At 37.6% G+C, this 27,933-nt stretch overlaps 1 protein-coding gene across 12 annotated transcripts in view; it reads right to left on the bottom strand.

Moving 5' to 3' along the window:
* STAU2 (staufen double-stranded RNA binding protein 2) overlaps positions 1 to 27,933 on the bottom strand; it is a 322,176-nt gene that overhangs the window by 264,125 nt on the left and 30,118 nt on the right. For all 12 annotated transcript variants that reach the window (XM_055431772.2, XM_055431769.2, XM_055431760.2 and 9 more), the window contains 2 exons: positions 16,979 to 17,138; positions 6,288 to 6,423 (listed from right to left, as the gene is read on the bottom strand). In XM_055431772.2, coding sequence (XP_055287747.1) covers positions 6,288 to 6,423; positions 16,979 to 17,138 — 296 coding nt within the window. The remainder of the gene's footprint in view (positions 1 to 6,287; positions 6,424 to 16,978; positions 17,139 to 27,933) is intronic.

The following is a 27,933-nucleotide window of genomic DNA, read 5'->3' as shown; positions in this document are numbered from 1 at the left end:
CGAATTCCTCATCTCTCCAAAGGTCTACTCCAACTCCTCTCATTGTGAACACTCTCACAACATATGTGAACGTCACCCTTCGTGGCCCCTGTCATTCAGTCTCCAAGTCTGCCTCCTAAACATCTAGACACTGTCCCCTCTTCTCAGTCTTCACTGTCAGGTTCCCATCACATTAAGCCTGAATTACAGCATCTTTGTAATGCACCTTCTCCCTTAAATTTTAAGCTTATCCAAACTATTTCCCATATAGTGCAAAAGCAATATTTCCAAGACAGATATACAAGTATTTTATCTCTCAACTTAAAACCCTTTCAAGGCTCCCAGTCAACTTCAGGATAACCTCTAAACCTCTTGGCATGCCGCTTGAGGGCATCCAGATTAGCGACCTGCCTGAACTTCAGCCACTTTATTCCATTCAAACCAAACTGCTTACAAGTCCATGAATAAACTAAATTTCTCAGGATTCCTTGCCCTTGTTCCCAAAGTCTAGATTGCTTTTTTTAACCTTCTTCAGCTGGCTGACGCCTTATTAACCTTGAAGATTCAGTTCAAGTGTCAATTCCTTCTGGCAGGCTTCTTTAATTCCCCAATCTGAGTGAGGTGCTGACTCTCAACTTTACACAGATGTCTCTATGGAGTCATGTATCACTCTGTTGTTAGTTCCTTTTCACTGTCTTCCTCCTCGAGCTGACTATAGTCTACCATATTGTCTTTCACCAAATTATCTACTCTAACACAACATGTGGCAAAGAGCAGTCATTAGATAAATGTTTGTTGAATGAGTGCAATCTTGCAAAACAGGAAAGTAAGGGAGGTCTAGGGCCTTGCCCAAGATCATATGACTGAAGGCATCAGAACAGGACGTGAACCAAATACTCTGACTATAATGGAAATAATTTTCCCTCTGAATCTTTGCCTTCAGGGAGCAACTCTATAAAATAACTGTGCTCTGAAGAGCAGTTTGGATGGGACTAAATCCTCTTTCTCTAGGTTGACAAATTCTTGGATGAACAGATTACCTGGAACTTTTCTAAGAGCTATCAACAAACAAAAATGTGTTCCTCCCCTAGTACAAGTCTAAGGGTTATGTGGCCTATGAGGTATAGCAAATGGAAGACAGTGAAAATCAAGTCAAGTAGAGGAAAAATGAGACAAGAGCTAGAAAGAGAGAAATGGAAAATGAGCAAAAACAACGTGAAAGCCCTATAGTTTACCATGCCTGATGATTTCCCCAAGAGACTTCCAGTTACACATAGAGAAATTCCCATGTTCAGCCTATGCAGTTTGAGTTGTGGCCCTTTGACTATCTGCATCAGTAGACCAGGGGGCTTTCTGGCCATTAGCCCTGCAATAAGGCTTTTAAAATCTGTGAATACAAAAAAACTAATCAACTATTTGCAGGAGGCCTAATTTCAGCCATTCTACTCCTTGAGATAATGTCTATAAGTCTTTATTACAAAAACATAAACAAAAGCATAAAATGTTCACCAATCTTACATCTTGTACTGTCATATAAACTTCTGTGTGCATTCAACTTCATATCTGTCAGTTAACACTACCCCAAATAAGAGAGAAAAAGATGTTTTGGATGTATTCATTTTCAAACATCTTGGGTACATTAGATGGAGACCCAGGTATTTCAGAATCCGAGCTGTATACACAGAGTTTGCTCATGGGTAAATCCTTCTCCCCCAGTCAACATAAAATGAGGCAGGTTGTGGGAGGGAGACCTTTTTATGAGCTCCTGTTTAGGCCTTTGAATAAGTTCAAGTGAGAAACCTCACCAGAAAAGAATAAAAAAAAAAAAAGGCATGAGTAATATCTAATTATTAAATAATATTATTTTAAACAGAAAATGAAAAGATCTTTTCAAAACTCCCTCTAAATGACACCTATCTCTTCAACTTCTTAACCTTTCAGAACCTGCCTTAGTAAAAAGCTACCAATTCATCTGGAGTCTAACAAGGAGAAGAGCGCCTCCTCTGATCTTTGGCTCCAAACTCCCTGTCACACACACAGGTGTTGTCACCTGCAAATTAAGATCATATATGAAACTATAATGTTAACAGCCTAATGAGTAATGGATAGGTTTGCCCTTTTGTGAGCAGACAGTGTTTAGGTTGAAACATGGTTTGGTTGTTTACCAGTACTTCTTTATTTTCTTTTTACCCTTTTTATGATCTGCAGAAAATTCTAAAGACTCTTCAAAAATCTGAAGGAAGAGTCCACTTGATCCATTAAATGGATAATCGTATGCCTTATCCTAAGGCATAATCATTTAGAGAAGTCGTTAAAAATTTCTTGAAGCCTCATGACAACCATGGAATCAGACCTTGAAACCAGAAATTGCCAAGAAAGGAAAAATGACAATGTTCTTAAGGTGGCGCTAGTGGTAAAGAACCAGCCTGCCAAGGCAGGAGACACAGAGATGCAGGTTCAATCCCTGGGTCGGGAAGATCCCCTGAAGAAGGGCACGGCAACCCACTCCAGTATTCTTGCCTGGAAAAATCCCATGGGAAGAGGAGCCTGGAAGGCTACAGTCCATAGGATCGCAGTCGGACATGACTGAAGCGACTTAGCACAGATGCAGGCACTCACTTAACAGAAAATCTAAAACAGGGGGAAAAAATCAAACCAAACCACCTGTCTGCAATGCAGGAGGCCTGGGTTCGATTCCTGGGTCAGGAAGATCCCTTGGAGAAAATGGCAACCCACTCCAATATTCTTGCCTGGAGAACTCCATGGAGAGAGGAGCCTGGCGGGCCACAGTCCATGGGGTCACAAGAGTCAGACACAACCTAGCAACTAAACCACCACCAAACTACCTGACTCCTGTCACATCCTCACAGCCCCACTCCTCCCCTCCAGGCCCAGGCTGTTCCAGCCACACTGGCCTCCTGGGGGCGGCATCGAGGCACCAGGCTTTGTGCTGCTTTTGCTTCTGCCTCAAAGTTCTCCCTGCTCTCACAGCATCCACACTGCTCATTCCCTCGGGTCCTAGGCCTTGATCAAAACAGTCACCTCACCTAAGACAGAAATTACTGTCTGATTTTTCATTGCTTTAGCACTAGACTGCTTTCATTTACGGAAAAGGCGATGGCACCCCACTCCAGTACTCTTGCCTGGAGAATCCCAGGGATGGGGGAGCCTGGTGGGCTGCCATCTATGGGGTCGCACAGAGTCGGACACGACTGAAGCGACTTGGCAGTAACAGCAGCAGCTTTCATTTAAAAGTAGTAAGTTCAGGAATCAAAAACTTTACTTCAAATAAAGGACTATAGATATCAAAATACATTAAGCTTTAAATATAATATTTAAATGAATATTTATTTTCATTAAATGAATACTTATTTCATTAAATAAATATTTCATTAAATGAATATTAATTTTAAATATAATATGTAAATGAACATTTATTTAATATATTATTAAATATTTATAATATTTAAATGAATATTGAATATTCATTATAGTACGTTAAAAGAAAAGTATCTTTTAAGTATAAAATTGACAAGGTGTTCCTATCTCAGGTGATCAAACCTATCTGCTGTGCTCAAGTAGGCAAGCAGTTGTACTTATATTCAGTAACTTCAGACTGATGAGAAAGGCAAGGGTATGTAACAGAAAAAAGGGAAATGGCATGTCTCTCCTGCTTCCCATGCAGCGTGGACACCGAGTTGAGGGCTGGTAAGCCTGGCAGTGTATGCTCCAATTAAAAAGAAGAGGATGAGAATGGAACAACATCCAAGAGCTAAGAGCTTAGTCCAAAAGGGCAAGAGGAAGATGGTCAGTACTCTCCAACAGCATTACCTGAGGGAAAAAGATGGACTACAAGTCACCAACTGTAGGTTTCAGCAGGGCAGACAAGAGAGGAATCAGCTACTTGGTGGACAAGAGACCTCACACCACGAAAACCACACAAGCCAGCACTAAGCGGTAGAGGGGACAGGCGCCCTCCCTTCCCACCAGGACAATAAAGCAAATCCCCCCCCAGATACACTGGGGAGGAAAGAGAAAGAGGCAGAAGCTTTTCATAGAGAACCTGAACAATACTTAAATGAGCCATTTACAATTTGAGTAGGACTGAAACTTGAATGGTAATTTTTCTACTACCAAGCAAGACACCAAAAAGTATTAGATTATCTATTGATTAAACAAATAACTTCTCCTATCTGAATGGTAATAATTTGTAAGCAAATACACAAAATGCTTTTAAAAGCAACAGCATCCCAACACTAGAAGGAATGATAATTATGTGACTGGAGAGAGGTTATAAGCTAACACTGCAGTGGCGCCCATACTGCAATATAAATGCATCAATTCAGTGCTCTCTATACCTTAAGCTTACACAACATTGTATGTCAATTATGCCTCAATTAGAAAAAAATTTTTAAGCATCAACAAATACCTGATCAAACATGAGAAAGAATTTCTTAGGCATATAAGCAGTGGGAGAAATCACACTAAAAATTTTCTAGATTATGCCATATAACGCTTAAAACTGGAGTACATTAAAAAACAAAACTAAAAAAGCCAATTTTTAAAAAACAGGAAAATCAAACAAATATCCTTAATGCTAATATCCTCAACACACGAACATCTGAAGACAGATTGAGCAATGCAATCAAAAATAGCAAATTAAAATGGACAAGTAACTAATAAATATTTATTTAAAAAACTGTTGAGCCTAACAGGTTATCAATAAAACCAAAAAATTTAAACATACCACTTTTTAACTATCAAGACTGTGTTTTAAGCTCAATGTTGTCAGAATAGTAAGAAATACACTATAAGAAATTAGTATAAACTTTAATGTAATTGGGTAATAAATTATACTTTTTAACCCCATACTCCCCTTATAGTAGTCTATCTTAAGGAAATAATCAATGATGTAAACAAAAACTTGCATATAAAGATTTTTCACTGAAACATTATTTATAATTGTCCAAAAAAGGGAAGGAACAATCTAGACAATCAAAAAACAGGTGTTTTTTAATATACTTATCAAGTATTCCTTGTTTACACTTAACTAAATACTTGTAAAGTATACCTCAGCCATATGAATATAGCCATCAAAAATGTTTTCCAAAGGTTAAAAATATGAAAAATGATACCTCTATTAAGTGAAAAGGTGTAATACTCCACGTTCAACATGAACAAATGATGATATATTCATACAAATAATATTATTCAGCAATTAAAAAAACGGTAGAACCTAGGTACAAGCAACATGGATGAATCCCAAAAATCAAAAAAAAAAAGAAAACCATTACATGAAGTGAAAAAAGTCAGACACAAAGAATAAATGCTGTAGGAGTCTATCTATGGAAGTTCAAGGACAGGCAAAACTCATCTATGGAGATAGAACAGTGATTATTACTTCTGGGAGGAAGAGTACCAAGTGCAAATAGGTGTGAGGAAACTCTCAGGGCGATGGAAATGTTCTGGAGCTTGATAGGTGATGATCACATGAGGACACACAGATATAAAAGGTCATCAAATAAACTATAAATACATAGGTACATAAATAAAATAATAAAGTCATCAAGATGTACATTTAAGACTTGTGCATTTTATTGTTCCTATATTATACTTCCATCAACTAAGACAGAATTGCATATAAAGGATAATTTATATTTGGTTAAATATATTTATCTGAAAAGAACAAGAAGAATGTAAAGCACATCAAAATATCAAAGGTGTTTAATTCGAGGTTTGCAAATTATTTGTATTTTTAACTTTCTGCATTTTCTACATTCTCTACAATGAGCCATATGACTTTTATAAATGATCAGGGAAAAATAAAAACCTTAAAATTTTTTAAAGAATTCTGCCACATGTGCAAAAGAAAATTCTGTTACACTTAAAACTATCCCAAAATTATTCAGTGTGCAGAAACACTTAATAAATCCTCCTAACAACTTTCCTGTAAGTTATAAACAGTCATGTTTGCAATGTATTCAGACAAATTAAGAAAAGTACTAATTAAGCTAAAAGCATCTGCTTGCTGAATAAATGAGCAAGACAACTGAAAATTCCACACCACACTGTGGAACAACTTTAAAACGTGGTCCTGCCTGCAGCAAACATAGGGCTCTCATGAGCTCCTGTAAAAGTTATTTTTTTTAATGTATTACTTTATTGTTTATAAGCCTGATATATCTATATTCCACAAAAAATACTCCAAGTGAACTTTCTTTACAACAAAAATACCTTTTGAGTTTCAGAAACTTTGATAATATGCATAAAATAATAAATAAGAACAAAACCAAAGAAGACATACAAACCTCTGATTGTACATGCCCCGAAAGTTGTAATTAGCTCTATAATTGGGGAAAGGCTTTGGGTCTAATGGCCTGTAGATGGCAGGCTCTCCCCTTTTCATAGCAAGCCCATTCAGTTCCACAGTTGGAGTTATACTACCTGTTTAAAAGAAATATTAAAGGCACAGAAGTTAAATATCTCCATAATAAATCATCCATTCTATATTTATTTTACATTTAACTAGCACAGAAGAGTGGATGGCCCCTTTTCTCTAAGGAGGCGTATAAACAAGCTGCATAAACACGAAATCACTTCTAATGAAATCTCTTCAGGATTTTTGCAACATTTTCTGTACAGTAATGGCCAAAACTTGAACTGTACAGTTACACTATTTCAAAAGAAGAGAAACAAAAACATTCATAAATCGCTTAGTTTGTACGTCATAAAACAACTGAACTTGACAGTTGCTTCCTCCAGAAAGCTTATGATTTTTAATCATTAAAAGCATTATCATCTGTGAATATTTTTATTTATATTTTGGTAATCAAGCAACTAAAATTAGCAAAAAATACAGGGTCATCAGTAATTGCACTTATCTAGTGAAAATAAATTTTTTCTACAACTAACAATAGGAAAAAATAGTAAATAAAACAATGTCCTGTGAATAATCTTTAAAGATACTGAAGCATTTATGGATGAAGTGACATATCTGAGATTTACTTCAAAATAATTCAGAGGACAGAGAGATGAGAAGTAAGGTGGGCTTTGTAGGTAACTGCTGAACCTGATGACAGAACAGAGATGTTCACTATCTTACTCTTTCTACTTCTATAAAAGTTTGAAAAATCCCATAATAATTCACAAATAATGTACAACTATTATGTCAACTTCAAGCAGCAAAAAATGTTATTTAGTTAAAAATATATACATGTATGTTCCACATATTGTTGTTCAGTCACTAAGTCATGTCCAACTCTTTGGAACCCCGTGGGCTGCAGCACACATTATAACAAATCACAAAAATGAACCTAAAGCCTTAATAGAAAGTAAAATGCATTTCCAGTCTAATTCTGTATTATTTCATTTGAATTATGCCTTTTGCAGGCTTCCCCTATAGCTCAGCTGGTAAAGAATCCGCCTGCAATGCAGGAGACCCCAGTTCAATTCCTGGGTCACAAAGTTCCCCTGGAGAAGGGACAGGCTACCCACTCTAGTGTTCTTGGGCTTCCCTGGTGGCTCAGACAATAGAGAATCCGCCTGCAGTGTGGGAGACCTGGGTTCGGAAGATCCCCTAGAGGAGGGCATAGCAACCCATTCCAGCATCCTTGCCTGGAAAATCCCCATGGATAGAGGAGCCTGGCAGGTTATAGTCCATGGGGTCGCAGAGTCAGACACAACTGAGCAACCTAAGCATAGCATAGCATGCCTTCTGCATCATGCATTTAAGACTCCATTCATTACTAACAAAACTGGGTCCACTTATTGCAGAAGAGAAACTGCGGCATAGAATCAGCCAAGGGGTGGTGGAGCCTGACACAAAGGCACAACTGGCAGCCAGGCCAGAAGCAAGCTATCAAGGGTCATAAGCTGCTAATTTTATGTCTCATTTCTAAAGAATTCACATGAAACCACTGAAGAGTATAATAAGAACAGGAACTAAGAAAAAAGAATAGAGGTGGGAGGATAAATGAGGAGGCAGAAAAAGAAAAAGGATAAGAAAAAGTTAACATATTAAATAAGTCCAATTAGTCCAAACCCAAATTTAATGCACACACTCAGAGCAGAGGAAGAGTACATCAAGCACAAAGGGATTCTCTTCTTGTTTCTTACAGTATTTGACCAAGGGATAAGTAAAACGCACAAACCTTGAGCATACAGCTCCATGAAATATTATCTATGTAAACACGCATATAACCACCACTCAGATTAAGATCTGAACATCTCCATCACCCAGAAATACCCAGTCAAAACCCACCTCCCCACCTTACCGGTTCTGACTTCTGCCATCATAGACTAGTTTTGCCTGTTCTTCAAATCTGAATGTGTATTAGTTTGTTTTGCTTCTTTCCTTCAAAATAAGGCTTTGTTGAATATCACTATTTCAGACTTTGTCACTGAATAATATTCTGCTCAGTTTATCTAACCTGCTATTGATGGAATATTTGGGTTGTTTTCAGTTTAAGGCTATTAAGTATAAAACCACTTTGAACATTTTTCAAGAAGTCTCTTGGCAAACACGTACACTCTTTTTAGTTGGGTATACATCTAGTAGTGAAATGGCTAGATCACAAAGTAGGCTTATGTTTAACTTTATTAGAAACTGCCGAACAGTCTTCCAAAGATGTTTTAACCCCAAAGAGCCATGAACGCCTTTAGAAGTTTAGAATTTCATTTCAGAAAGATTTGTTTAATAATTAATAGACTAATCACTTGTATGATTTATGTCATTAAGAATTCTCTGCAACAATCACACAAACACAAACAGCATAAAGTTCAAAGGGGAAAAATAGAAAAAAAAAAGCAGCTTGAAAGATCTCATCCTTTTAGTGTGACAATAAACAGAAAACTAATGTCTTTGAAAATGATCAGTGAAATGATTTTAATGCACTGGCAGGAGACAGCATGTCTGCCACTCACACCAAAATTATATTTTAAACTCGATAAAAGTACTGTATTCATATTATTTAAATAAAGAAATAATCCCATGTAAATTCCTCACCTGAAAGTAAGGCTACAGTACATTATCTTCACAGAAATGCTAGAAACTGGTGTTGTGAAGAAGAGGAGAAAAGAAACAAAAGCACAAACCATACAGAAAAGGTTCCAACTCCTTTAAAGTGAGGTACTCCATCTGTTTCCTACAGAACAAGACTGACATCTCTACACGCGAACACCTTTTGATATTGGACTGGCCAAAAATTTTGTTCAGGTTTTTCCATAATGTTATGAGAAAACTCAAACTTTTTGGCCAGCCCAATACTTACACAGTAACGCTCTCACAGAAAGCATTTAAAGAATAATCAAACTTTGAGCTGCCTCCAGGAATTGCTAAGTACCATGGTTTTCAACATGTGTGGCTAAGACCCAAGCTGCATAAAGATGACCATTACATAGAAATCTTCATATATTTTATGGCTATAAACTTGACATTGTAAACACATCGTCAGCTTTTAGTGGTTTTTAGATACGTTAAAGGAAGTTTCTACATTTACCGATGATAAACATAAAAAGACTAATTAATATACAAAAGTACGTAACAACAATTGCAGATTCCTATTATGAAACAGATTTTAAAAAGATGACACAACTAGTTCTCAAGGAGCAACATATTGCTAACATTTAAAGAAACAACTTTGCAGGAAGTTAGAAAAGTCCCTGGAACATATAACAGTAGTCACTCAATAAATATTTGCTGAAAGAATGAATTGATTAGTCAGTCAATCAGGACTCCTAAAAAAATGACTGGAACTAGGGAAAAGAAAATGCAAGATGACCTAGAGACAACTTCGAGTGCCAGAAAGCAATGCCCAAAGAATGAGGAGGAACTGTCTGAAGGACACAGGGGTCAACCTGTGGGGCCATCAGTTCAGTTCAGTCGCTCAGTCGTGTCAGACTCACCACTGGCCAAACCTGGGACAATTTGAGCATCAAAATAAATAATGATAATAATAATAAATAAATAGTAGGGCTTCCCAGGTTGCTCAGTGGTAAATACCAGAATCTGCCTGCCCATGCAGGAGACACAGGTTCAGTCCCTGGGTTGGGAAGATCCCCTGGCTGAGGGAATGGCCACCTGTGTCAGTATTCTTGCCTGGAGAATCCCATGGACAGAGGAACTTGGCAGACTACAGTCCATAGAGTCACAAACAGTGTGACATGACTGGATGACTGAGCATGTCAGCACACACACACAGACGCACATATCACAAGCCTGTAGCTAAAACAGGAATCCAAGAATCAAGAGTGACTAAACAAACAAAAAAATGAGGGGGATGAGAAAGCTCTTGAGTAGAATTCCAACTAACTAATAAATCAAAAAAGAATATGGAATTAAAAATCACCCTTTGGCAACCTTCAGAGTAGTCACTGATTCCGACAAGAATCATCAATGGATGCCAAAGCTGGTAGGTGAATGAAAGTTTGATAAGGAAAAGAATGTTTACATAGTCCCAAAGTGTCTCCTCAGAAAATATTTATTAATTATATTATTTAATAATAAAACATACTTATTAATTAACTTTACAATACAGAAGCCTGGCTGACACACTCTTCACCAAGAAACCAACATCATCCTGAGTCTCCGGACATGAAACACTGAGATGACCCCAGGTCACTTCTGTGACGTTTGTGCTAAAAATGCATAAATCATGAGGAAACACCAGACAAATTCAAGTGAGGAGCATTCTACATACAGTGTGTGGAAATGTCAAGGTCATAAAAGGAAGACTGAGGCACTGTTCCAGTTCCATTCACGTAAGTGGAATGGAGAGACACAGTAGGCCAGTGATCCTGATGAGATGCTGTTCCCCGTTATTGGGGTCATCACTGAAGAGTGAGTGGAGTCTGTGGGCTGGTGGTTTGTAGGAGTGGAGTCTGGTGACGCCAGATTGATGCCAGCGTCCTGAGTGGACAGGCTCTGTGCACTTAGGGAATAAGGGGTAATGGGACACCATGTCCATAATTTATTCGCAATTGGTTCAGCAATGTTAATCATTTCTAGGTGACGATTACCTGAGAGCTCTATGGACTCTTTCTATAAAGTGTGTGTGTGTGTATAAAAGAGATTATTTCTTTAAAAAAGTTAAAAGAGGAAGAAGAAAGCAAACACTTCTTAGATATAGTCCTCATTAACTGGCAGATTCCCCATGCTGTACTAAATTTAACTCCTCTCTGGGATGTAATTACTATTTAAGGCCCATCTACTTCCTATGAAGTCAGGCCTGGATCTCCCCTCCTCTGCAGTGCAGAGAGGAATGGATTGAATGGATTCTCTTTTCAGTAAACAGTGCTAAGTTAACTGAAAGTCTATGTATTAAAGGGGAGAAAAAAGCCTTGAACCCTACCTCAGTTCATACATAAACCTCAATTCCTGACAAACTTAGATCTAAATTTAGAAGATGAAATAATAAAACTTCTAAAAATAATCTGAGGTCATCTTCACAAGTTTGTGAGAGACAAAGATGTCTAGCACACAAAAAAGCACTACCATTCTAGCAGTTCCACTTCTGAGTATTTACCCCCCACCCCGAATCAAAACACTAACGTGAAAAGATATTAATATGCGCACTCTCATGTTCACGGAAGCAAGCTAAGTGTCCACTGATGGACGAATGGACAATGAAGAGGGGATACACAAACAACAGACTATTAATCAGCAATTTTAAAAAAAAGTTGCCGTTTGTGACAATATGGATGCTCTTGAAGGCATTATGCTAAGTGAAGTAAGTCAGACAAATTCCGCGTGACCTCACTTATATGTGGCGTCTAAAAGAAAGAAAACACAAGAAAACCCGAGTTCACAGATACAGAGAACAGACTGAAGGGGTGCCAGAGGTGGGAGATGGAGGTAGGTAAAGGGGGTCATGCTGTGAAAGTGCTGCACTCAATATGCCAGCAAATTTGGAAAACTCAGCAGTGGCCACAGGACTGGAAACGGTCAGTCTTCATTCCAATCCCAAAGAAAGGCAATGCCAAAGAATGCTCAAACTACTGCACAATTGCACTCATCTCACACGCTAGTAAAGTCATGCTCAAAATTCTCCAAGCCAGGCTTCAGCAGTATGTGAACCGTGAACTCCCAGATGTTCAAGCAAGGTTTTAGAAAAGGCAGAGGCACCAGAGATCAAATTGCCAACATCCACTGGATCATGGAGAAAGCAAGAGAGTTCCAGAAAAACATCTATTTCTGCTTCATTGACTATGCCAAAGCCCTTGACTGTGCGGATCACAATAAACTGTGGAACATTCTGAGAGATGGGAATACCAGACCACCTGACCTGCCTCTTGAGAAACCTGTATGCAGGTCAGGAAGCAACAGTTAGAACTGGACATGGAACAACAGACTGGTTCCAAATAGGAAAAGGAGTACGTCAAGGTTGTATATTGTCACATTGCTTATTTAACTTATATGCAGAGTACATCATGAGGAATGCTGGGCTGGAAGAAACACAAGCTGGAATCAAGATTGCCGGGAGAAATATCAATAACCTCAGATATGCAGAAGACACCACCCTTATGGCAGAAAGTGAAGAGGAACTCAAAAGCCTCTTGATGAAAGTGAAAGAGAAGAGTGAAAAGGTTGGCTTGAAGCTCAACATTCAGAAAACAAAGATCATGGCATCCAGTCCCATCACTTCATGGGAAATATATGGGGAAACAGTGGAAACAGTGTCAGACTTTATTTTTTTGGGCTCCAAAATCACTGCAGATGCTGATTGCAGCCATGAAATTAAAAGACGCTTACTCCTTGGAAGGAAAGTTATGGCCAACCTAGACAGCATATTAAAAAGCAGAGACATTACTTTGCCAACAAAGGTCCGTCTAGTCAAGGCTATGGTTTTTCCAGTGGTCAGGTATGGATGTGAGAGTTGGACTGTGAAGAAAGCTGATCGCTGAAGAATTGATGCTTTTGAACTGTGGTGCTGGAGAAGACTCTTGAGAGTCCTTTGGACTGCAAGGAGATCCAACCAGTCCATTCTAAAGGAGATCAATCCTGGGTGTTCACTGGAAGGACTGATGCTAAAGCTGAAACTCCAATACTTTGGCCACCTCATACAAAGAGCTGACTCACTGGAAAAAGACTCTGATGCTGGGAGGGATTGGGGGCAGGAGGAGAAGGGGGCGACAGAGGATGAGATGGCTGGATGGCATCACCGACTCGATGGACATGAGCCTGAGTGAACTCCAGGAGTTGGTGATGGACAGGGAGACTTGGCATGCTGTGATTCATGGGGTCACAGAGTCGGACACGACTGAGCGACTGAACTGTACTGACTGAAATGGGGTCAAAAGACACAAACTTCCAGTTATAAAGTAAACAAATCAAGAGAATGTAATGTACAGCATGGTAACTACAGTCAGCCATATTGTATTTTATATTTGAAAGCAGACAGGGAGGCCTGGCGTGCTGTGATTCATGGGGTCACAAAGAGTCGGACACGACTGAGCGACTGAACTGAATTGAAGAAAGGTAAATCTTAAAAAACATAACTATGGGGACAGATGTTAATGAGACACTGTGATGATCATTTCACAACATACACAAATATCAAATCATAGCGTTGTGCAGCTGAAACTAATATGAACCTATGTTCAATTACACTTCAATTTTTTAAAAAGCACTATCCATAAGGGGAAAGACTAATATATTACACTTCATTAATATAAAAATCTGTTTACCAAAATGTACCATTAGGAATACGGAAAGATATTTGCCATACACTTTTCTGACAAAGGATATTAATCCAGAATATCTAAGAAACCTGTGAGTCAATAAAAGAACTGAAAAAAAAATAAACAACCTGCCAATGCAGGTTTTTAACAGGAAAAATATATCAATAGCAGAGACAATCCTATTGCCAACAAGCATATGTAAAGGTGTTCACTTTAATTACTAGGGAAATGCAAATTAAAATCACAATGAAATACTACTATATCCCCAGAAGAATAGGCAGAAATTTTGAAAGCTGAGGATGCCCTTTGTGGACAAGGATATGGGAAACTCGCATATACTGCTAGTGGGAGGAAAATGTGTCAGGTTGAACATTATGTATTAATACTAAACACATGCATAACCTACTTGGCTACACCCCTAAAAGAAATGTATACATCCAACAATGTTCATAGCATTGTTGTTGTTTAATCACTAAGTTGTGTCCGACTCTTTGCAAGCCCAGGGACTGTAGTCCACCAGGCTCCTCTGACCATGGGATTCTCCAGGCAAGAATACTGGGGTGGGCTGCCATTTCCTTCTCCAGTTCAAAGCATAGTAGTTTTATCTCTAACAGCCCAAAACTGGAAACAACCCAAATGTCTACCACCAGTATAATGAATAAATAAATCACGGTATATACATGCATTGGGATATTATATAGCAAAAAAATACTATATTGTTAACAACACAGATGAATCTCACAAACATGACACTGAGAAAAATAAGCTATGACAGAAGACTACGGCAATCGATTCCAACAAGCAGGCAAAACAAATCTAGGATGACAGGGCGCAGAACAGTGGTTCCCTTTGGAGTTGTTTAACCTAGTTGTTTAACCAAAAGGGCTTTAACCCCTATGAGAGAGGCTTCTGAGGCTCTGGGAAACCCTGCAAAGCATTCACAGTGCAAAATCCCATCAAGGCTCCACAACCATAATTTGTGGACTTACAGATACATAATGTTCTATTTATTTAAAATATTTACCTCAGCAACAAATAAATGTATAAAATGTCATACCAAAAAAATTAAGTTAAAAGTTAAAAGAACTAATTTACCCCCCAAAATTCTACTCATTCTGTCAGCTCAGTACAACATTCAACGGTGGAAACATCTCCACTGGCCTTCAGACTCTCCTGTTCCCTTGCTCTGACTCCTGTGCTCGTTGATCTCCTGCTATAGCCCCTGGAAGTGGACCTGAACCGAAGCTCAGCACACAACTGCTCGTGCTTCACAGCCTCTGCCCCAGGGGGCAGGTCCACAGGCCTGGCTTCCACCAGTGGATCAGTAACACCTGTTCTTCTGCCCACTCCATGAACATGAGTTTCTTCCCTTTCTCTTCACCCATAAACTATGGCTGTGGTTTCCTAACTGATTTAGCTTCTGGTATTTTCCACCTTCCACACACGTCAAACTCAACATCCTAAATTTCTCTTTTGAACACATCATCCATCCAACTGCTGGTAAAAATTAATCCCCAAACTAGAGATAACATTTATTTCCTAAAAATGCATTCCAGTCCATCACTATCTGCTTTCTAACTACATCTCTAGTCTTATCTCTTATTAGCCACTTAGCTGCTGCTGCTAAGTCGTTTCAGTCGTGTCCGACTCTGTGCAACCCCATAGACAGCAGCCCACCAGGCTTCCCTGTCCCTGGGATTCCCAGGCAAGAATACTGGAGTGGGTTGCCATTTCCTTCTCCAATGCATGAAAGTGAAAAGTGAAAGTGAAGTCGCTCAGTCGTGTCCAACTCCTAGAGACCCCATGGACTGCAGCCTACCAGGCTCCTCCGTCCACGGGATTTTCAAGGCAAGAGTACTGGAGTGGGGTGCCATTGCCTTCTCCAAGCCACTTAGCTGCTCTACTTAAAAATCATCTACAGGAGGAGGGGAGGAAAAAATTATCTATAAATATTTTTTTGCCAAACCCACAGTCCAGATTCCTATTCCAAAGACTTTCCTCAGTATTCCCTTAGCCTGGAATACCCTTTCCTCTGCGCTATGCCTGCCTACTCTCTATTCAAGACCTATACCTCACCTCAACTACTTCAGTACATGTGTATCATTACTTATAATACTGATGTCTGCTATTACTCACTTGGTACTTAAATCTTTACCGCTGGGTTACATGTTTTATGTAAATAACTAAAACCCTTACATAAAAGAACAATGGTTTTACATCTCTTAGGTGTATTAAAACAAATAATAAATAGAGATAGTGCTATGGTGCTAATGATCAACCAGTAATCTGAAGAGAGTTTTGAAAGTTAAATATAGCCTCTACCTAGCTTTAAGCTGAGTTTGTTTTATTATAACAGCATTTTGGCTTATTTATCCATACTTAACAAATACTGGAATAAGCTGCACATATGTAAAAGGACTACCATTAGGAAGGTCACGGAGTTCTGGAAAGAGCAGTCTTTGAAAAAGAAGACCGTCTACAGAGCACGTGCCACATGAGAAAGAAGTGTTGACCTGATTATGAGTATGACCACGTGGACTATAATTAAATAGCCTATGGAGTCAGTGTTGGCAGGCAAAATGTCTTTTTTCCACTCCATCATAAAAATACCTAAAGCAGCACAGGTCAGAAGGTAACCAACCACTTGCATTAGTAAGTTAACAGATGAGTAAATGGCATAACGCTAGTACTAAATTTACAGAACTTTATTAATTCGATGCTATCAATTCATGCATGGTGTCCAATACAGGTTTGTTCTTCCTAATAGATAACTGGACATATAATGCGGTAATGCAGGCAATCAACTTTTTAAAGTCGATGCATGGAACAACTTTTAAAAATTATTCTTAGGAGCTTAAAACTAGAACTCTCATTTTCTTAGAATATTATATACAGGAGGTTTTACTGGATTTGTGGGTTTCTTAACAAACTTCATATGAATGTTTTAAATGTAAATGGCAACCATCTCTACATGAGCAAACAAAATAGTAAGATGCTTAGGGCTAATTTTATAATTTTCTATTAAACTAAAATAAAGACTATTTTAATTAATAATTATATGTTATATACTTAGAGAAATTGATGACTTCTATCTTTGCTTCAGAAAAACACCTCAGTCTTTGTATCCAAATGCCTTTTTGTCACATTTAAAAAGTAAACAGTACACCTTTAGAGCAGCCATTAAAGCAGAATTTTAAAATAACTACAATTACCGTCTTCATTCTCTCGTCTTCCGTCACTGTTCCGCTGTCTGAATGCCCACAGGCCTGCGTGAAGGAAAACACAGGGAACGGGAACACAAGGAACCAAGTCAGGGCCATACCTGGGTTATTATTAACATTGCTCTTGGGTGGCTTCTGAACTGGTTTGGGGAGCGTGGATTCCGTCAAAGCTTTGTTAGCGACAGCTTGCTGGGCCTTCTTTATACTGCTCCCTTCGGATTCCCATGTCTGCTCCCCAAGACTCAGTTGCACTGAGAACATCTTGGAAAAACATAAAGAGACCAGGAAAACATTGAAATTTTTCAGGAAATAAAATGTGCTGTCTGAGAGAAAAACAAACACACCACAGAATCAAAATGTTAGCGCTAGGGTTGAGTTTATAGGTCATTTGTAACATAAATCTTATTCTCTCTAGTGAAAGAATGTTAAGAGGTCATGCCAGATTCTGTTCGATCCAGAGGCTTAAAGGCAGCTCTAAGTGTACATTTTTGGTAGAATATATCAAGAAGAAAGAGCTTCCCTAAATGGAATCATATTGTTAATGCCATTCAAATAGTCCTCAAAAAAAGTAGAATAAGAACAAAGAATAAGAGAAACTGTAAGAGAATCCAAAAGAACCTGTCTCTATAACTGTTGCAAAAACTAATTATTTAAACTTTATACTTCACACAATTTAGGCAGAGTCGGGAAATCCTATTACATATCCTGTCACGAAAAAACTCTCAATCCTTCACAATCAACCTTTAGCCAGTCACCAAATCCAATCAGTTTTAACTTCATAAATATTTCTCAAATCTCCTTCCTCTCTCTGCCAGGAACTCTGCTGCACTGGCTACAGTCTTTCATCATCTTAGCTTGGATGTAATAATCTCTCATCTGATTGCTGCTAATACTATCTTTCTAAAACTCAAATCCAATTGCATCACCCAGAACACCACCAGCTTGAAAACTTTCAACTGCCCCCTGGTGCTGCATGCCACAAAGGACTGATCTGTCCATCTTCACTTCACACACACCCTCTCCCCTTGCACATCCTAACATTCCATCCACACCGTATTTCCACATGAGCTCAAACACCTCTAAAATTTAGGATCAAGTTACAGTATACACACACAATCTGCTGCTTTCCTCCCTAGATAGCTCACTGCTCTGTAGGAATACAAGGTAAGAACCTCAAAATGCTTATTAATTATTTAGAAATAAATATGAATTTACAAGAAAGAGATCAGGCAGAAAATACCTTTAAAAACCAAGTGTTTAGAATTAGCATCATCAATAATCATACAAATGAACATCACATGTCTCCTGACATGATCTAATGAGAAATATGTAGCATTCTTGGCCAAAAATGTTTACTGTGAATCTAATCATAGGAAAACAATCAGACAGATCTGAATTATAGTGTATTCTCTAAGAAACTGACTGAAACTCTTCAAAATGTCCATGTTATGAAAGAAGAAAGACAGAAGAATGCAAAGGGGCTGTCCTAGATGAAAGGATGCTAAAGAGACATGGAAGGTCATAATAAGCTATCAATAAGCTATTGATCAGACTTGCACTAGAAAGAAAAAAAGTACAAAGCACATTCAGAGAACAACCAGGGGAAACCAGGGAAATCTGACCAAAGACTATATAATAAACAATGTCTTCAGTCAATCTTCAATTTCTTGAGTGATGATAGTATTATGGTTATGAAGAAGAATGTCTTTGGTCTCACAAGATAGATATACAAGTATTTAAGGATAAAAATGTCATGATAGTCGAAATTTATTTTCAAACTGTTCAAGGAAAGAGTATATATATCTATATAGAAGGAGCAAGGAAAGAAATAAATGCAGCAATGTATTGAATAAATTAATGACACATTGGAGAAGGAAATGGCAACCCACTCCAGTGTTCTTGCCTGGAGAATCCCAGGGACGGGGGAGCCTGGTGGGCTTCCGTCTATGGGGTCACACAGAGTCGGACACAACTGAAGTGACTTAGCAGCAGCAGCAGCAAATATGAAAGATTCATTATTATACCGCTCTTTCAATTTTTCTCACAGATTTTCAATTTTTCTCATAGATTTTCAATTTTTCAAAATATATAGCTGAAAATATTTACAATCATTTGAAATTCAAAATATATACATATCTTTTAAAAGTGAGTAATTTTTCTTTTGATTCAGTGTAAAATTTTTATCTAAAATATATTTTTAATACATTTGCCCAATTTTAAAATGATTTTTCAATGACTAGGTCTTTTGGTTTTCAAATTATAGAATGCAACAGAGAACTCTGCCACAAAGGATATATTATCTCTCCCATCTCTTCCAAATCAGTTCACCCTCCAGAATGTTCCATCCATTTTTATTTCATTAATTCAGGTTCAAAACCTCAATAGCTCCTTTGTTTATCCTTGCCTTCTTAAGATTCATTTCACAACACTTCAAGACTGCTCCCTGCCTGTCACCACCTTCGTCTAAGGTCCCTATAAACTCAAGCGTCCTGCCTCCTAACCTTCCAGATGTCACCACTTTTCCAGTTCACAAGCCAAACACCTTTGAATGGTCTTCCTTGTCTGCTCCGTTTCTCTCTACATTCTCCCCTGCGTCCAACTGATTCAATTTCAAAAACATTTTTCAGATCTGGCCCTTCTCTGTATTCTCAGTTAAGAGTATCAATGTATCTCTCTCCTAAATTACTACAAGACCACCCTAACATCATTTCTTTAACAGAAGACTTTCCCATCAAACTGTCCTTCTTGGGAATTTCCCTGGCGATTCAGTGGTTAGTACGTAGTGCTTTCACTGCCAGGGCCTAGGTGCAGTCCCTGGCTGGGAAATTAAGATCCGGAAAGCCATGCCATCAACCAACATGAACATGCTGTAAAGTGCAAACGTATCCAAGTCAATTCTCTGCTTTCTGAGACCTCTTAAGAATTCCACTATGCTGCACCTAAAAGCAATGCAACACTATACATCAATTACATCTCAAAAGGAAAAAAGAAAAAACCTGGAGTGGAAAAAAAGTCCCACTATAATAAACATTTAGAAGCAATTTTGAGTAGGAGTCCTGGGACATACTGCTTATGAGCTTAAGTCACAGATCCACCATTTACTATGTGTCACGGTAAGGAAGTTATTTACTCTTTCCACTTGTCTTCTTACTTCTTCAGTGAAATCAGGGTAATAACCACAGAATGGTTATGAAAGTTAAAATGTTGTTAATACCCCCATTTGAAATGTAGAGACTGTCAAACTGGATAAGAAAACAAAATCCAACTACATGCTTCCTATAGGCAATGCACTTCAACTATAAAGGTACATGGTTTAAAAGCAATGGGATAGAAAAAATATATCATGATAACATAAATTAATGAAAAGTCAGAATGGTTATAATAATATTAAGCAAAGTAGATTCCAGAGCAAAGACTACTACCAATAATAACAAAGGTCATTTCATAATGACAAAGGAGCCAACTAATCAAGAAGAGGACTAAAGATTCTAAACACTTGGGCAATGTGGTTCATATATACAAGGGAATATTACTCAGCCATAAAAACAAATGAAATACTGCCATTTGCAGAGACACAGATAGACCTAGAGATGGTCATACAGAATGAAATAAGTCAGAGAAAGAAAAACAAATACTGTATAATATCACTAATATGTGGATTCTAGAAAAAAGGTACAAATGAACTTACCTGCAAAGCAGAAATAGAGACAAAGACACAGAGAACAAACTTGTGGCTACCAAGGAGGGAAAGGGAGAATGGAATGAACTGGGAGACTGGGACTGACACACATACACTACTAGGTATAAAACAGACAGCTAATGAGAACCTACTGTATAGCACAGGGAACTCTACTCAATGTTCTGTGGTGACATAAATGGGAAGTCTAAAAAAAGAGGGGACATATGCATAGCTGATTCACTTTGCTGTACAGCAGAAATTAACAGAACACTGTAAAGAATTATACTCCATTAAACAAAAATCACTCAGGCAACTAACAACACAGCTTCAAGATACATGAAGCAAAAATGAACAGAATTCCAAAGAGAGATAAAGAATCCACAATTAAAGTCAAAGACTCAATATCCCCTCTCAATAATTGATATAACAACAACCAAGCAATCAGGTGGAATAGAGCAGACCTGAACAATACTATCGACCAATATAAACTGACTGCAATGTCTTTAAAACACTCTATCCCAAAAGAGCAAATATACATTTGCTCTCAACTTCTCGCAAAATATTTACCAAGACAGACAATATTCTAGACTATAAACTAACTCACAACAAATTCTAGGATTCAAGTGATGTAAAGTATATTCTCTGACCACAATGGAATTAAATTAGAAACTGAAAACAGAAAGATCTCTGGAAATCTCCCAATATTTAGAAAATAAATAACACATTTCTAAATAACCCATGGAGAAAAGAAGAAATCAAAGGGGAAAACAGAAAGTGTTTTAAACTGAGTGAAAATGAAAACACTGTATCTCAAAAGATGACGCTAATAAAAATACTAAAGGGAAATTTCCAGCACTAAATACCTACACTACAAAAGAAGTGAAGTCTCAGGTTGTTTTAATCTGAAGAAACTAGAAAAAGAGTAAATCAAAGCTGAGGTAAACAAGGAAAAAAGTAATAAAGGTAAAAGCAAACATAAGAAAATAAAAAATAGGAAAAAAATAGAGAAAAACCCATAAAACTAAAAGCTGGTACTTTGCAAAAGATTAATACAATTTTAAACCTCTATGAAGACTATGCATGAAAAAAAAGAGAAGACACAAATTACCAGCATTAGGAATGAGAGAGATGACATCACTACAGATTCTTACAATATTAAAAAGACAACAAGGGAATATTTTTTAACTTTATGCCAATAAACTCAACAGCATAAGTTTTCAAAAGCCACCGTTACGAAAGCTCATTCAAGAAGAAACAGGCAACGTGAATAGCCTTATATTAATACATGTTAAAGAAACTGAATCTGTAGTTTAAAACTTTCCTACAAAGAAAATTCCAAGCCTGGATGATTTGGATGATAAATTCTACCAAACATTTAAGGAAGAAATAATGTCAATTTATAAAAACTCTTCCCAAAACCTGAATCAGAAGGAACACCTCTTGACTTAGGTTATGAAGCTTGCATAATTTTGATACTGAAACCACAATAAGATACCACCAGGGAAAACAAAACAAAACTACACACCACACAAAACATAAAAGGCCTCAACAAAATTCCATTAACAAATGGAATCCATTAATACAGAAATCAGATAATACTTTATAACCAAGCATTTCACTCTAGGAAGACAAGGATTGATTGTACATTTCAGAGTCAAACAATGTAACTCACAATAATAAGTGATTAAAAACAGAAAGTCATACGACCATCAGAATCAATGTAGAAGAACCATAAAACAAAAACCAATATTAATTCATGTTAAAACTCTCAAGAAAAAAAGGTAGAGAAGAATTTCCTCAATCTAATTAAAGACATCTATAGAAAAAGCTACATTTAACATCACAATTAATGAGGGAAAACTGAATGACTAAGTCACGAACATGTTAGAGATGTCTACTCTCATCACTTTTATTCAACACTGTACTGCAAGTTCTAGCCAATGCAACTGGGCAAGAGGAATAAATAAAAGGCATTCAGGTTGGGAAATAAGATTTAAAATTGTCACAAATAGCTTGTGGGACACCCAGCAGGATCTTAAAAAGAAAAAAGTCTACTAGAACTAATAAGTGAGTTTAGCAAGACTGCAAGATGCTAGATCAATATACAAAAATAGTGCATTTTTGAAGCAGATTCACAGAGAGAACAAACTAGTGGTTATGGAGTAGGGGTAAGAGAAGAGAAATGTAGGGATAGGGAAATGGAAGGTACAAACTACTGAGTATACAACAGACTTAATGCTGTAATGTACGAATGGGGAATATAGCCAACATTTTGTAATAACTATAAATGAAAGTAAACTTTAAAAAATATATAAAAGGGCTTCCCTGGTAGCTCAGTGGTAAAAAATAGACCTGCCAATATAGGAGGCAGGGGTCTGATCTCCAGTCCAGGAAGATTCCACATGCTATGGAACAGCTAAGCCCGTGCACCACAACTATTAAGCCTGTGCTCTAGAGCCTGGGAATCAGAACTATTGAGCCCACGCGCTCCAGAGCCAGTGCTCCGCAAGAAGCAGCAGCCACCACAACGAGAAGCCTGTGACCACAACTAGAGACTAGGCCCCACTAACTGCAACTAGAGAAAAGACTGCAATTTTTAATTACATAAAAAATTTTATAAAAAGAATTTTTAATGCATCATAAAAATACTGACATATTTCACTCTCTTCTGAATTCTTTGGCACTGTATGGATTCCCTATATTAGAGAGGCAGGTATTTTTAGCACTATTTGACAGTACAAAGGTAACCTGCTGTGGAAAAAGCAGAAATCTTCAGATTTCTCTATTTGTACTTTTATTCTTCACACTCTCATGTGTGCATACTTATACAGAAACGCTATACATATTTCAATGATTTAAAATGTATAAAAGAAAATATTAAAAACAAAAAAATCACTGTATTTTTATATATCAGCAATGTTTAATACGAAAAATTATAAATTGAAATATTTAAAAACCATACTACTTACAATAGCTTCAAAAACACGAAATATTTAGAAATAAACTTAAAGATGAGAAATACCTGTCCACTGAAAACTACAAAATATTGATAGAAATTAAAGAATGCCTAAGTAAACAAGAGATACTTTGTTCATAGGCTGGAAGACTCAATTTTTCTAACATGTTAATCTTCCCCAAATTGAGCTATTTATTCATTGCAGTCCTATTCAAAATCCCAGCAAGTTGCTTTATAGAATGGACTAGTGGACTTTAAAATTTGTATGAAAATGCAAAGGGTACTGAATAGCCAAAACAACTCTGAAAATGAAGAACAAAAGTAGAGGGCTGGTACTACCAGATTATAAAGCTATAGTAATCAAAATAGTTGAGCTTCCCAGGTGGCTCAGTGGTAAAGAATCCGCCTGCTAATAAGGGGACATGGGTTTGATCCCTGCGTTGGGAAGTTCCCTGCAGAAGGAAATGGCAACCCACTCTAGTACTCTTGCCTGGGAAATCCCATGAACAGAGGAGCCTGTCAGGGTACAGTCCTGGGGTCACAAAGAGTCAGACACGACTTAGTGAGTAAAACAACAATCAAAACAGCATAGTATTTGCATAAAGACAGAAAAAGAGACCAACAAAACAGAACAGAGACCAGAAATAAAGATATATAGAGACAGCTGATTTTTGACAAGGGTGCAAAGGCAATGAAGCGGAGAAAAGACAATCTCTTCAACAATTGAACATCTGTCACCAAAAAATAGAAATAAAAAATAAATCTTGTTACATATCTCATATTATCTATAAAAATTAACTCAACGTGGCAATTAGATCTAGTTATAAGACCCAAATGTAAAAACTGAAACTATATAACATCTAGAAGAGCACACAGAAGAAAATCTTATGACCTCTAATAGGGCAAAGATTTCTTAGATATGACACCAAAAACAAAATCTGTACGAGAACAAATGGATAAACTGGAGTTCATCAAAATTCACAATTACTGCTCTTCAAAAGACACTGTGAAAAAAAAAGAAAGAAAAAGATAAGCCATGAAGAGGCGGAAATAACTGCCAAGCACACATCTAATAAAGGATATGAATCCAGAATATACAAAGAGGCAAAACAGAAGAGCAGAAAGCTCCAATAAGCAACAGTGTCTCTCATTTTACACTCAACAGATATTTTACCAAGGATTTTTAAATCCTGTATACAACTATTAATAACATACAATGAGACAATTATCCAGGTACTTTCATTATCAACATACTTGCTAAGAATCTACAAAGTATCATCCTGTTATACTACACTAGGACAGGTATAATTGTTATCAAATTACAGCTGAGATTCTAAATTAGTTGTTTGAGGCCACACAAGCCAGATAATGCAGGGCAAAGATCAAGCCTGGTAAATCTAACAAGAATTAAAAGAAGAAAAATACTTCATTTCAAGGCCACTGGGTAGAACTGCCTCCCTCAGCAATATTTATTCCAGAGTAAACTTTCTTCAAGTGTCACTATGACAGCAGCTTTCTTAACATTTAGCCATGCATATCCACAACTCATCAAAATAGAGAAATAAAGTAAAAAAAAAAAAAAGAAAATACCACTTTATGTTATTCATGGCTGTCTGCATTATAATAGCCTTCTTTTGAGATTTGAGAAAATCTAAAAAAGTCATAGGAAAATAAAGAACTGGATTTACGTACCTAAGAGATACAATACGGCAATGTCATAATAACTCACATAAATATAAGGAATAACAAATAACTTCATAAAAATAAAAGGGGACATGGCAAATATTAAAATAGTTATTTACTAGTCACACATTAAAAGTTTTGCAAGTTGTTCACATTCTGTAAGACTCAATGAGGAAAGAAGAAAGCATGTAAATATAGATGACTACTTGCCATCAAGAAGTATGTATGAGAAGACAGTTCTACACCACCCTGAAGACATTAATCTCTGTCCTGTGTTTCTCAACTCTGGATGCACATCAGGGTCATCTGAGAGCTTTAAAAAAGTCCTGGTATCTGGGCCTCATCCAAGACCAATTAAATCAGAATTTCTGGGAGTAAGACTCAGGCTTAAGTATTTTTTAAAGCTCCAATGAATAACCAAGTTTGGGAACTACTACTGTTAAGTATGTGTGTGTGTACATAAACATATCTATGGAAGTTGCCATATAAATGGCTAATGTCCCAAGAAAATTAATGAGTTGGGGCTAGGCTTAAATTTTTCATGCCAGAGACAATCATTTATTTCATTCAAATATATTTTATGTCTCACTTAAAACCATTGGCAGACATGCATAAATGCAAATGACTTTACTTTTCACAAAAAGGATTCAGACTTAGCCAACTAATATTAACATTAAAATTAGTTATGACTTAAAACCAACCTAGACAGCATATTAAAAAGCAGAGACATTACTTTACTAACAAAGGTCCATCTAGTCAAGGCTATGGTTTTTCCACTGGTCATGTATGGATGTGAGAGTTGGACTATAAAGAAAGCTGAGCACCGAAGAACTGATGCTTTTGAACTGTGGTGATGGAGAAGACTTTTGAGAGTACCATGGACTGCAAGGAGATCCAACCAGTCCATCCTAAAGGAGATCAGTCCTGGGTGTTCATTGGAAGAACTGATGTTGAAGCTGAAACTCCAATACTTTGGCCACCTCATGCGAAGAGCTGACTCACTGGAAAAGACCCTGATGCTGGGAAACATTGAGGCCAGAAGAAGGGGATGACAGAGGATGAGATGGCTGGATGGCATCACTGACTCGATGGACATGGGTTTGGGTGCACTCCGGGAGTTGGTGATGGACAGGGAGGCCTGGCGTGCTGCGGTTCATGGGGTTGCAAAGAGTTGGACACGACTGAGCGACTGAACTGAACTAAACTAAGACTCCTAAGTACTGCCTTTCATTCAAGAATACGCTACTTACTGTAGTTCTCACTCTTTTTAAGATGAGCAACAGGCTAAATGGTGTGGTCTATGACCAAAGACCCAGAGCAGTAGGCGGAGGTTGGCAAAGGAATCTCCAGATTTCCTTAAAACCCAAGGGAATCCAGGACTGTCTAGAAAGAAGAATGTGGGCCACAACAAACCCAGTCCATTAGAAGCAGAATTTGATGACACAGAAGAAAGTTAAGGGAGGAGAAGGGAGAGAAAGCTGGAGGAACGACCTTGACTAGGCAAAGAGGGGCTGGGACTCAGTAAAGAAACAGAAACAACTACTCGCTGTCCTCTATAAAAGTCGTTCATCCATACCTCAGAAGGGACGGCAGAGTTGGGATTCTGGTTGGGATTTTGTTAAGCATGGTCTAATCAAAAGTGGAAGAGAGCTGGAAAAGGAAACATGAAGACTGAGGTAAGTGAAAAACTGTAAAAAGGTGGTAGAATCAGTGGACCTGTAGTGTGGAAGGACTGCTGAAAGCAGACTATCAGACGGAATAAACCAGGTGTCAAGAGACAAATGAACGCTTGTGATTCTAATTCTGGAGGGTCTTGCAATTACCAGTAATGGTAAAATCAAGACTTTGATCACAGGAATGAGTGGCTGAAGGAGAATGGAAGACAAGATAATTGGAGAAATGTAAGAAACTAAAATGTCAGCATGATGAAATAATCATCATTTAGACAATATCACCAAAAATTAAGGATGAATATTGTAGAGAGTGAAAGTGAGCCATGAGGAATTTGATGCAATCACTCAGAGGTCAGCAAATGACTAGTATGATGTCACATGGGCGGTTAGTCTATTAACATGAAATTCAAACCTGGGGGTCTATCTCAAGGAAGAATTCCTGGAATTGGCAATGAGAATTAAAAAGATAGGAGACATACTAAAGGAATTATGAATTGTAGTAGGATAATGAGTTTGAGTGAACTCCGGGATTTGGTGATGGACAGGGAGGCCTGGCGTGCTGTGATTCATGGGGTCGCAAAAAGTCGGACACGACTGAGCGGACTGAACTGAACTGAAAGTATTTATTACTCTAAGGAAATGGTCTCATACATCACAGTAGCACAGCACAGTAACAACTAAGAAAGTCAGGAACTGCTAGAGGCCCAGTGGAGGGAGCAGTTTCACAAAGGTTTGAAAGATGTGAGATGTGTGTTCAAATCTGACAGATGTGAAAAAACATGAGACACTATAAGAAATTCAAACACTTCAACAAGATTAAGGGTAGAAAGAATGAGTGTGTAATAGATATGAATTAACAGGTATGGAAGAGAAAGGCCACTATCTTTTTCTCTGAACAAAAGACATTCTGAACAAATTAAAGTGCTGCCTAGAAATCCTTCTTCTATAGAAGTCTCCAATATGGAACAAAATGGACAGATTTCAGTTTCATCTCATTTCCCTTACTTTGAAGGAGATTCTAAAAGACAATTAAATAATCCAATAACCTGTACTGTATGAAGATTA

Source organism: Moschus berezovskii, chromosome 16 (genome assembly GCF_049115385.1).
Source record: "Moschus berezovskii isolate FMDL1 chromosome 16, NW_MosBer_1.0, whole genome shotgun sequence".
Taxonomy (NCBI): domain Eukaryota; kingdom Metazoa; phylum Chordata; class Mammalia; order Artiodactyla; family Moschidae; genus Moschus; species Moschus berezovskii.
Note: the sequence above shows the minus strand (reverse complement) of the source record. Positions and strands in the feature narration are given on the sequence as shown.